Source organism: Clarias gariepinus, chromosome 10 (assembly GCF_024256425.1).
Source record: "Clarias gariepinus isolate MV-2021 ecotype Netherlands chromosome 10, CGAR_prim_01v2, whole genome shotgun sequence".
Taxonomy (NCBI): domain Eukaryota; kingdom Metazoa; phylum Chordata; class Actinopteri; order Siluriformes; family Clariidae; genus Clarias; species Clarias gariepinus.
The window spans coordinates 22149773-22163139 of NC_071109.1; the positions used below are offsets into that span (position 1 = coordinate 22149773).

Below are 13367 nucleotides of genomic sequence, written 5' to 3' on the forward strand. Positions count from 1 at the left end.
TTTTACAACCAATATGTTTCTGCTTTTGTAATGCTGATGCCAAGGACAAAATAGCTGTTAAGCATAAATCAATCATTTACACCAAGGCGCTTATTGTGCATGTGTGTATTCGGTGTCAGAGCCTTAGGTCAAATGTCTTGCTAGCTGTCCTTGCCTATGAACTGAGTTGGTTTGCGTTCCAGCAGAAGCTCTGCAGGAATCATTAAACCTGATCAATCAACATATTCTCAATTCCAAAGCAATTACTGACCAACTTGTGTCAGTGCTAATAACCATGCCGACAGTGTATTGAGCATCGCAATCGACTTGGCAAAATTACCGCTCTGTGTATTAACACAGCCAGAGGAAAAGAGGTAGTGATTAGCAATAAAAATAAATAAATAAATAAATAAAAACAAAGATGCTGGTTATTTCCCCTTATGGGAGCACCATCAGACAGAATACCTAATGTGACTCTGGTAAACAACATTGAGGCTATCAGTTTGGCCAAGCTGACGAGTAGTAATAAACGTCTTACACAAAAGCTCATACAGAGACCTGAGTTTGATTCCATGTGGGATTACTTGCACCTCCTATGTGTTGAACATGATTAATTTGCTCTCTGATATGGCAGGAGTGGACTCTAAACTACATTACAGTATTCTTGGTATATTAAACCAATTCAGTCCACGTTCTGGCCAGGAGGCATAGTATTTAGCAAGCAAGCAGGGATAACCAATAATGATGGTGAAAATGATAGAAAAGCTTATGAATATAATGATTCTATCTGAATCTACTACCCTAAGGCATCAAGGCTTATATACAGTAGACCTGGAACTAGTAAACAGTTTTAGATTTTATTTTTTAATCTAATCCACTGCACATGCTCTAGAATGAAGACAGACATAATATGTTGACTAGAGATCTATTTATTTATAGGCTGATTTAAAGCATGATTGGTGTACATCTGTGCCCAGACATTGGTTTCTGGGAAATTTAGGGAGTTAAAAAGTTGTTGAACTGAGTACACTGACACGGATGGGTGAGAAATTCTGAATAATGAATGTCTTCATCCCTTTGGGATTCATTAGTGAGCTATCGTAATGTTGACTATGTTACCTGGTGACAAGGCTCAGGTAGGGGACAGGTTAGTGTTGTGATTATTACTACGAATAGTAGAACCTGATAGATTCATCTAAGTTGATTGTTAAGGAAGCGACGACCTTTAGTTATATGTAAGCTTAAATATTAAATGAATCGTGATTGTATATGCGACATGTTGTGATACAGTAAGTGTATATTCTGATCTAAACCTAGTTCAGTTCTTGTTATGAATGTCCATTAGATGGAGCTGTGGTATACTAGAAGTTGTGGTGTACTAGAAGTGTGTGTGTGTATGTGTGTAGTAATGGATTGGCAGAGACAATGTGAGAAGCACAGCTAATCTGTCTTTATTCCCCAGTGAATATCAAATTGCATGTCTGTTTTTATCACTCCTGTGCAAGAACATGAATAGGAATTCATCCTGACAACATGCCAGGTTTGTGGCACAGGCTGTAATTTTACCTCATTCCTACAAAACAGACCTTAATGTAGTGAAGTCTACTCTATTAATAATTTATAACAAGAGTGCTTTTGTATTCTGGTTGAATGTAGGTTTTCGTGTATTAGTTTGCTTTTTTTGCTTGTTTGCTTGTTTTTTGTTAAATTCGCATTGTACATTTCTAAATAATAATAGGTGTGATTGCATCGATGCACCACTGGTCCTTTAAAAGGCAGAGCCGTTTGGCTGCTCCTCCCCTGAACTGTGAATGATGTCATTGTGGCTTCCCCAGACCATAGACAAATGATGAGAAGCCTCTTAGTGAGGCTTTACTCACTCCCTCTCCCTCTCCCTGTGCTTTTCTCTGCCTCTGTGTTTCGCAATCCTTTGCTTTCTATCCTGAGTTGCTGCAGCTGAAGCAACTTGGCTACTCTGTGTCTGAGGTATCTCTCTTACTGTCTCTCTTAGCAGAGATGTAGCCCCCCCCCCACTCTCTCTCTCTCTCTCTCTCTCTCTAAAACTTTCAAACCTCTTTGCTGATGAAGTCTGCCTTTCAGTCTACTTCAATCCTTTGCTACTTCATGGATCTCCTCGTTCCTGCTCTCTGACCTCCTGCATCCTTTCTGCTATAACCTTCTCCTCCTGCTTCTCCAATCTGGACCATGGCCATGAAGGAGACGGTGCTGCCCATCAGCGAGGTGTGCAGCCCCTTCCCAGAGGTGATCGAGCTCAATGTTGGTGGCCAAGTGTATGTGACCAAGCGCACCACCCTGCTCAGCGTTCCTGACACCACGCTTCATGACATGTTCGCACGGCGAGCACCTGGCGAGCTTCCCCGAGACAGCCGCGGCCGCTTCTTCATCGACCGTGATGGTTTCCTGTTCCGCTACGTTCTGGACTTTCTGCGTGACCGCCACGTAGTTTTGCCTGAGCACTTCCCTGAGCGTGAACGCCTGCAGCGAGAGGCTGAGCACTTCCAGTTGAATGAGCTCTTGAGGCTGCTGGGGCCACCACGTATGGCCAAGCAGGGTTCGCTTAATGATGAGGGATGTCACAGTGACATCGAGGAGAGCTCTCAGAGCAGCGAGCTGCCTGGACGCACCCCTAGTCTGGATAAGAGGTCAGGGTTCATCACCCTAGGCTACCGTGGCTCCTATACCACAGTGAGGGACAACCAAGCAGATGCCAAGTTCCGGCGTGTGGCACGGATCATGGTGTGTGGGCGCATCGCTTTGGCCAAAGAGGTGTTCGGTGAGAGTCTGAACGAGAGCCGTGACCCAGACCGGCCACCTGAGAAATACACATCACGCTTCTACCTGAAGTTCACCTATCTAGAGCAGGCCTTTGACAGACTGAGTGAGGCTGGCTTTCACATGGTGGCATGCAATTCCACTGGGACATCTGCCTTTGTTAACCACTACAGAGATGATAAGATTTGGAGTAGCTACACTGAATACATCTTCTTCAGTAAGTAGTGGAGAAATCATTTTTGTCACATAACAAGCTCTTCTCTTTTATTCAGTCACATCTTCAGACATTCTCTATATTTCATGTATGGTTACATCTCTCTTTTTTAATCTCTCTACAAAAAGAAACTCTCCTGTATAACCCTTTATTTATATCTTCCTTTATTTCTCATATATATATATATATATATATATATATATATATATATATATATATATATATATACATACATATGCAAATGACTTTTTCACTATGCAAATGTGTGTGATAATTGGAGCTCTTTGTGCCATAGGCTCGACTAAGTGAATGTGGATACGAGCCCAAAATTGCATCAGTAGTGTTACCACGAGCTTCAGCTTGAACTAATGAGCAACAAATATTATTCTTGTCGTCCTTTGCTGGTTTTGTGCAATTGCCTGCTCATTACTGTGCTTTCCCTCAGGTCCGTAAGAAATCAGGTGTGTTTGGTCGTTGTTATAGTAAGGGGGGGTTGTGCTGTGTTTGGTATTTTTGCATGAGATCTAGTATGTTTTTTTTCAAATATTGAGATATTTTTAACTATAACTGGAATCTGCTAGCTCACATTCAAACATCATGGCACATTTAGCATCAAACAATTAACATGACAGGAGAAGCTGTACATGCTCCACAAGGATCTTCACTAATCTTTTCACTTGTGTTAGTTTAGTGCTCACGTGTCACTCTCTCTCTCTTCCCGCCGTCTCCTCAGGCCTTACCTCAAACTTCATGATCAAAATGAAGAAAAAAAAACGGTGCAAGCAATTTTGTGTGTAGTACACGGTTCGAAGGCACAGCAGATCCAAGCCTGAATTCATGGCTGAGTTGAGATGTTTGACTGAGACTGAATTGCAGGTCTGCGGTTAAACCTGTGCTGTCAAGCTCTGCAGATTTCAAAGTGTTTCAACAAAGCCGTGTGTCCGTATAAAGATATGTGTGTATGAGGAATTACAAGATTGGTCTGTGAGAGTGTGTACAGAGATAAGACTCTGTGTATGAACAGACCGCATGGAGGACACACACAGATAAACCGTGCAAGTGATTGACTAGAAGGAGGCATGGCTGCGGTTTTAGGAAGTTAATAGAACTATGGTGTTAATCCCAGCACTGCACAGCACAGATAACAAGACCGTATGTGTCTTTAGTGTTACATCATGAAGTTACAACCTGAGTAAAGTCACTCGCATTACTCTTTCAAATAGACACACTGCCTCTTTTTATCTGTCAGTCTTTCCTGGGCTTTTGAATAGAGCCCCATTCAAGGCACCTCACACCCATTACCCTTTCTCCACCTCTGTCAGTCTACATTGTGAAGGTTCAGTACACTTGATGTAGTCTTAGAGACACGGACAAGAGAGAGGTGGCACATGGATGAGAAAAAAATAAAACACAGGCGCAGTTGTAGAAACAGGGCCGAGGTAGAAAAGCATATGGGCAAGGAGCTTATCTCTAATTAAAAAGAGGGTAAGGAGTCCTTATGTGTAAAGGTGCAAAAAAGTGAGAAAGATCACAAACTAAACAGAGCAGGAAGAAAAATTGAGTAGAGTAGAGAGTGCTGGTGGAAAAATTAGAACATTAGGACATGGAAAATGCCAGCAATTGATATATATATATATATATATAGAGAGAGAAAGGGGTCACTGGAGGCTGTGTGAGAGATGGGGTGTGGACAGCCTTGTCATCTGAGTTTTACATGATGGGTGTGTGCCTCATGAGGAGCCCTTTCCCTGCTCCCCCACTCCCTCCTCATCCATACTCTATTAGCATAATGATGGCTGTCCAGGGAGCTCTGAGGAAGGGCACTGACTTCTTTCTGGCATGTCAGAGCTGGTTACAGCACGGGGAAATGGGTAAATATTGAAAAGTGCTGCCTAATGGGGGTCACAAGAACACTAAAGTACAGACACTGAAGAGTGCTAAGATAGACAAGGTACTGTGTTAATATAGTGATACTGTAGATTATATCACTACACCTTTCTAAGACATTTTTTATTTCTGACCTATTCCATTTTTATTATGTAACCCAGCATTGACTCTTATTAAATGTTAAAATATATTATTAACCCTAATTTGTTTCATTCTACAAATAAATATGCCATTTTTCTTGGACTCTGCTAACAAGCTTAAATAATCGTGATCAGTAAATATTGTTGTGATATGATATTTTTCCTATTTTGGCCACAATCATACAGATACATTATTAGTTTATTTTGTACAATTGTCTATTACCATTGCTTTACATTGTTTACTAGGCAGTGTCTGCTGAAAGTCCTGCATAAATCAGGATATTACACATATTATCGTCATCTATATCGCTTCATCCTGTATATAAGTTCTCAGGGAACCTACAGTAGAGTCTATCCCAGAAGTCTTAGGGCACGAGGCAGGGTACAACCTGGACAGGGTGCCAATTCAACACAGAACACACGCATATACTACAGGCAATTTGGGAATGCAAATTAGCCTAATCTGGATTGAATCTCTTTGGACAGTGGGAGAAAACTGGAGCACCCAGAGGAAACCCACCAAGCACAAACAGAACACATGCCACACAGAAGTGGGAATCGAACCCGCACACTAATTATTTTTTTTTATAAATTGGTGGTTTAGTGGTTAGCACTGTCGCCTTGCACCTCCAGGTTCCGGGTTCGATTCCCAGCCAGGCTCGATTCCCATCTCTGTGTGCATGGAGTTTGCATGTTCTCCCCGTGCTTGGTGGGTTTCCTCCAGGTCCCCGAGACCCTGAATACAGGATAAAGCAGTAGAGACACTGAGTGAGTGAGTATTTCATTGTGTTCAAGATATACAGTGTTGTAGTTGTAACTCTGGTCATCTCCAGGGTGGTGGGTGCTGGGCTCAAGTCCAACCTTCGGGTGTGTGTGTAGAGTTGGGTTTTTTCTCCAACTCCTACTCCTACGCTCGTCTTTATTTGTTTGTTTATTATTATTATTTTTTTTTTTAGCACATATCATACCTACTGGAAAAAAGAACAATATAAGCAAAATAATTAATAGTATAATTTTATATAATAGTATATAATGCAAATAATTGAAAGCAAGAAACCAGCGACTGTCTTTAACAGGAAAGTCAACAAAAGATACTTAGCATTTTAACTAATCCTAGACATTAGTCTGCTTTCTAGGAAATAAATACAGTGTCACATAATAAGCCACATTTTATCTGCAAAAATAATTTAGATAAAAAAATTAACTATTGATTGCGAATGGCTAAGCCCATAACGCTGAGGTGTTTCCATTTGCTTTACTATAAGTAGAGTATAGCAACTGCAGCATTCTGAATTTGCCTGAACTGGTACCAATATTGTTCATGTGCATTATGGTTTCATTAATTGGTAGCTTTAAGGAGGACTTTAAGATCTGTCAAGATTCACAAAGAAAAGCTGGGTTTCGTAGTGGAATAAAATACATCTACTTTGTAAGCAAAAGCACTCAGCATGGCTTTTTGCCGCATTTTGTCAAAGCCTGATGAAAAATTACATTTTGTACAATAAATATCCAGCCTTGTGGCAATGAAAGAGTGTCTGATTGGGCTTCTGAGTGGTGCAACTGAGAATTGTTCATCCTCTCTCATCAGGAGATTGTGACCGGGAGTCTGAGAGCAGAATTGGCCATGCTGTCTGGATGGGAAAGAGGGAATTACTTTCTCTTCTGTCAGTCAGAGCAGCGTTAAGCAGTCATGGGTGTATGAGCTCCTGTATGGAGATAAAGCAAAGAGTCCTTCCATACAGTGTATTAAGGTGCCCTGTGATGGTGTAACCCTGGATTGGTAGCTGTCATGTGAGAGATGTGAATTCCTTTAGCCAGTGGGTTGAAAAATTGGTGAAAATTGAATAAATAAAGGGAAGAAGAAGGCAAGGCTCCCCTGGGGTGTTATGGGGTGCTCTGAGTGTAAGAGTTAATGTAGACAGACACTGAGGAAAATACATATACAGTGATTTGTGCAGCAGGGACAAGGTAATGTTTAACAGCGTCAATTATGAGCATTACTCATAATATTAATCATTATAAATTAATTATATTATGAGTAATACATTCAGGCTGTTGAACATTTCCTTGTGTCATTTTTTTAAATGAAATATTGGTGGAAGCTGTGCAATAATTTATTGTGCCTTTATTTTGCACATATCCTACAGGTCATCTTAGAGACTAAGGCCGATGCCAAGCAGCTGTTGTCCCGGGCACTGCGTGTTTTTTGCGAGGATGCCCGTGTGTATCTGTGAGTGAGTGTGTAAAAGGATGGTCCATACCACAGTGGCGTATCATCATGTCTCATTATTATTCCAGTGAATGAGTAAGTGCTATGCATGGATGAGTGCTCCGTCTCTCTGGGTGAATGTAAACTCTGATTGCATCTCTGTCAGCAAGGAGATGGCACAGACACATACACAGGAGGCTGACAAATAAATCCTTGTCATCCTCCAGACGTGCTCATCCTCCAGGTACCTTCACACACCCTTATGATTAAGACAGCAGTTGTTCAGCCAGTTTCATCCCAGGTGGTGGGTGCTGGCCCTGATCAGCCATAACTGTCTTGAAAAGTAAATGACCATGCCTGTTTTCATTACACTCACTGCTGGAGTGCTTTTGTCAGGATCTCCTGCCTGACAAAACAAATTAAACTGTAGATTTTGGCCGGAATGCCAGCACAGAAGAAAGGGCAGGAAGTTTGAAAAAAATTAATTTGAATTTGAAATGCTGGCTCTTTAGAGCTTTCGGGTACAACCGTTAACATACCAGACATGCCAAAACGAGAGCAGAATTTAACACAAAAAGTTCAATTCTTTCTAAGCAAAATCTTTACAAGCAGAAGAATGGATAGGTCAAGTCTGACTGAATATACAAAATCAATCAACCTTGATAAAGGTCACTAATGGAAGAAGTGAACACTTGATATAGAGACAGAGTTATTCATAGACTTAGTAGCATAGCTGGATGTTGACGTATCCATTAAGCAGAGTCTGCCCATCAGTACTGCTGCTTTAGTATATAACGCAGTGTGTAATGTGCTCGCCTGCTACAAAAAAATGTGCTGGTAAAAACCAAAAGAAAACAATCAACATTTTTCATTTAATTTTCGTATTGGTTATAGAATGATAAAATGATATGCATTATTATTTTCCCCCAAGCTGCAGTATTGGCAGAGCCGTAGTACAGGCGGTGGGCTCCATAAAAAGCTTGATTGCCTGTTTTAGAAAATATAGACCCGTTCTTCAGGGCTGATTGTTTTGATACACACAAGGTCACATTCATTATTCTGTTCCTATATCTGTCTATATCCCACAAAAGTCTTTTCCTATGGAACTATGAATATTTTGCTAGCAAATATTTCTGTCTGGCTGCCTATAATAAAACGTTCCAGGGCTATAAATTCAACAGAGTAGCATATTGTTTATACAAACTGCTGAAACACTGAAACTGAAGAGTTAAGACTGCTGGTCTGGGATACAGATTTATTTTTTATGCTGATTTACTAAATTGCAAAACAGATCTAAGTGTGAGTGAAAAGTGCAAATAAAAAGATGAACTGTGCCTCTGTTGTTGTTTTTTTGCTTCCCATGTGCCTCCTGTGGTTATAGTTTTATTCATACAAAAATAGTATTAGAATTTTTTTTTTTATTCAATCATTTTTATTCATTAATTTGATAAACATTTAATAATAATAATAATAATAATAATAATGATAAAAATAATAATAATAATAATAATAATAATAATTATTATTATTATTATTATTATTATAAACATTTTTATTCATACGAAAATAGTATTAGAGTTTTTGTGTTTCATTTTAATAATTTTTTATTTACTCATTTTGGATATATAATAATAATAATAAACATTTATTCATAACAATAATAATAATAATTATTAATATTATTATTATTAAAATAGAAAAATTACATTTAAAATGATAATAACAAAAAATTTTGTCCTACAAAAATAGTATTAGAATATCTTTTAATTCAATAATTCTATTCACTTATTTTGGATAAATAATAATAATAATAATAATAATAATAATAATAATAATAATAAACATGTGCTGTTAATTATTTGCTTATTACTTAGTTTTATTCACTCACATCTTTAAAATTTTTATTTTTTCTAATTTATTTTTCCCAAAAGATTTCCCAAGGGCATTGCATAACAATAGTACAAAATAAATATACTGTAAATCAGTAATGTTATGTTACTCATGAAGGCAGTGGGGGCTCAGGGTTGCTGATCAGAGAGTCAGGGATTCAAGCCCCTCCACTGCAGGGTTATCACTGTGGGGTTCTTGGACAGGACCCATAACCCTACACCCCATAAAACTCAGCCACTTCATGCAGTGCCGCTCCCAAGCTAGATTAGAAAATGTTATGGTTGCGACAGGAAGGGTATCTGGTGTAAAACCTGTGTCAGAAAGTACTGTGTGTGTTTTCAGTATGTTTTCATTGGAGTTATGTTTAGTACAGATGTACCTGAGACGACATGAGGAAGAAACCGTATGGGAACCCATCCTCTTCTGAGTGATGGCAAAAATTCTCACAGGTACTGTGGGACGAGATCATTCAGTGCTATATGACGAAATAGCTTATTTGGTTTCCATGAACATATAAGAAAATAATTTGATTCAGTAGCACTTATGTTTATTGTCTGAGTTGCTTGATACTGATTACGCTGAGTTTGCTTAAATACAGTGCTCATTAGGTGCAGCCAGGAACAGGTGTGTGATTTAGTTTGATGCTGTATTCAGCATAAATATGACAGTTTCTCATCGCAGCAGATGGCATTGAACAAATTGTGATTAAATAGAGGAATGCATTTACTTTCTTTTCATCTTATTCATAATTACCTTTGTGATAAATATGAATCTAGGATAATCTTGTCTTCTACAACATAGAAACAAGCTGATCGAATAATAAGAGCCTTTCTTTAGTTCGGATTTCTGACCGTTTCTTTTGACGCCATTTACAATGTGTTTAAACTGTACTGTTGTCTGTTTTTGTCAAAGTGATAATTTTCCCCCTTTATGTTTTTCATTCTGTCTAAAGTTATCACTAAAATGACTGTGAAAACCATGTGAAAGTCCTACATCACTCAGAAGCTAGAGCACCATCAGGAGACAGTAATCATCCTTTGCTAATTCATGTTATAATAAAGGAGTGTAGTTGAAAGGAATAAGAAAGCCCATTTTCAGTATGTGTAAAGATTGAAGATTGCGGATCCAAAGAAAAGGCGACATATTTTGAAAGCTCTGATCTAGAGATTCTGCTGTAATCAAGATTCATTTAATCTCATGCCTGGATCAATGTACCTAATAAGGTGGTGAATTTATGCCAACTGACCTGTCCTTTTCTTTTTAAGTATGTAATGATCTTTGAACCAATTACTTTTACCCACAAAAATTATTGTAGCTGCCATATTAAAATTATTTTATTGTTATCCAGGTTCACTATCAGCCAAAACATGTGGTGGTGATAAAAAGTGTCTCACCTAGGTGTAAAAGTAAATTTTCAGATAGGAATATACAGTATAACACCATTTTTCATAACAATTAATGCTTTTTATCTTACGGATCCATGCTTCGTTTTGTGTAAGTTGCTTACCCATTTATATTTTTATCAGATGAAAAGAAAAACACTTCCTAAATACAATTTCTTATTTCATGTTCCTTTTTATTGTCATTCAGATGAAACTCGGCCAGTTTAGATTTCACACGAAAATCCATAAAGCTAAAAAAAGTGTATTATTCTAAAATTAAAAATTTGTTAAGATAATGGAATATGAATTTGACATGGTTATAAATACTACAGATTTTTTTGTTTGCTAAGCTTTTACCAAAAAACAGAATGGTTTAACTTAGGCAACAATTTTTACAGATCATATGCTTCTGTAAGTTTACACTAACTGTAGTATTATTACTCATAAAGAAATGTAAATAATTTGCATTTTAAATTCTTATAGTTTGAAGTGAGACAGTATAACACTAAAAAATGGCTATTATTTGGGTCACATATAAAATCATCGCTCCAAAACGGCTGAAGTTAAAAACTTGAAATTTTTATGGAAGCAAGATTGGTTACTTCCATGTTCCATAAATTTCCAAAGTAGCTTCATTGCCACATACCTCCTGTATTATATGTAACATAAATATATAAAACAAAAAAATTTAAATCAAAACCAACTGTGTTTTGGCTGTATATAAATATTGTTCTCATTGAGGAAATAGCAAGAATTTAATGGGAAAAGTGTAGCGGGAGAGAAAAATGTGCCATGTCAAGTGAGATGTATCAACTTGATCCCTTCACACCAGAAGCTATAAACAGTGTATGATCTGTCATTCAGGTTCCATTATGTAGGGCCTAATTTTAGACACAATTTCTGAGAATTTCACTGGAAAAAGATACATCTCTGTACAAGAATGTGCGGCTGTTACATTAATCATTTATACTAACCCATGGAGAATTTGTTCACCCAGTACTTTGGGGCTTGTCAGCATCTGACATCTGATTGCTCATCCATGCAATCTACTTGGTCCTTGTACACCACCATGGCACTCATCAGCATTCAAACGGAGATAGATAGCTCTTCTAACAGTGGAACGAGATGACACGCTGCCGTCAAGCAGATAACAAGTCTGCAAGTTTCCTCCTGCAATTGTGTGCTATCAGTTTGATCAGTTAAATAAAGTTTGCAATTATTTCATTACTTTAGATAAGCATTGCTGGCTTAGGCACAGAGACCGGTTAATGAAATGGCTTTGGAAAACAAATATTCTTAGCTGTGGATTGTCTGTTTTCCATTTTCTTCACTATTAAACCTTCTTCCACATTACTGAATAAAAAATAAACAAGACAAGACAGTACGCAATGCTAACAATAATCAGGACTGTTCGAGATTAAATACTCATAGCATTTTGTTCCCTACATTTATGCATTATGATTGTGGACTATAAAACTAAAAGTACAGAGTGGATTTTCCATGTACTGGCATTACTGGGAGTTAGAGCTACAGTAAAAGACAGTAAAATTAGCTATTCTAGTCTAAAAATATAGGCGGCACAGTGGCTTAGTGGTTAGCACTGTCACCTTGCACTTTCAGGGTTAAGGGGTTTTAATTCCAGTCCAATCCTGTGTGCATGGAGTTTGTATGTTCTCCCTGTGCTTGGTATGTTCTCGCCGGGTGCTATGGTATCCACCCACAATCCAAAGACATGCAGATAAGGCTAATCAGCTTTCCCAAATTTCCTGTAGTATGTGTGTGTGCCTTGTGATGGATTGGCCAGGGTCTACCCTGCCACGTTCCCTGGGATAGGCTCCAGACGCCCCCTCAACCCGTATGCAGTACTGTACAAAGCAGTACAGATGATAAGTAGGTGGGTGACTCTAAAAATAGGTTATATTTTACTGACATTCTTAATTGATGTTTTTCTTAAACACTATGTGGTTCTACATCATTATGTTCAGTTTCCTTTCTTAACCAGTGCACAGTTACTTTAACCACAGCAAGTTAGTACCTTATACCCATGATCTTACATGGGTAGTGAGTGAGGGTGTGCCGTGTCAAGCTTTTTAAGGAACAGAAAAATAACAGATATGTGGCCTATTAATTTAGTTTAGAATTTTCACTCAGCAGCAGTGAATGAGCTGCAGGCTGGTAATAGGAAGCTCACATTTCTTATTCCAACTGAAATACGACTAGGGTCAATAGTCCTGGCATGCTTGATTTTTCTTTCTGTTTCATTCCTTTTTCAAATGCACAACTTCAGTGTCTGTACCGTTAAATTAACTTTCCCAAACATTCCTAGGTGGAAGTACATTATCCTAATCAATCAGGATGGAAAAATTACCCCTTTTGTAACTCCTTCGTGTTCAGGACTTTTTCAAATTTTTTCCAACTCATTGACAAAAAATAAGCAAGATTTCTTTTTGTAGCAACCGACCTACTGTGGGTATACAATATAAAGAATATATAGTCATCATGACATCTCGAAAATATCTAGTAATAGCAATAAGTGTTCAGTGATTTGTCACATATACAGTACCTTACAGCATAGTGAAATAATTTTTTTGCATTATCCAGATAGGAAGCTGTGGTCAGAGCTCAGAGGCAGCCAGGACACCTGGAGCAGATAGGGTTAAGCCTCAACAATGGCAACTTGCCACTGTTGGGGCTTGAACCCCCAACCTTCTGATCAGTAACCCAGTAACCCACAGTTTTAGACCGGCTCTCTTGTAAATTCTGACTGTTCCTACAAATTACTATCCTTAAGATTTATCCAGCTTTTGTGTACAGTACAAGCTACAGTTAGCAACATTAGCCTCGCCCATGTCTATATTCAACAGTTAATCTTA

At 38.3% G+C, this 13367-nt stretch overlaps 1 protein-coding gene across 1 annotated transcript in view; it reads left to right on the forward strand.

Annotated features, from left to right (window-relative positions):
• Positions 1 to 1869: 1869 nt before the first annotated feature.
• kctd8 (potassium channel tetramerization domain containing 8) overlaps positions 1870 to 13367 on the forward strand; it is a 30175-nt gene continuing 18677 nt past the window's right edge. Inside the window, exon 1 of the mRNA XM_053505058.1 lies at positions 1870 to 2989. Coding sequence (XP_053361033.1) covers positions 2185 to 2989 — 805 coding nt within the window. The 5' untranslated portion in view covers positions 1870 to 2184. The remainder of the gene's footprint in view (positions 2990 to 13367) is intronic.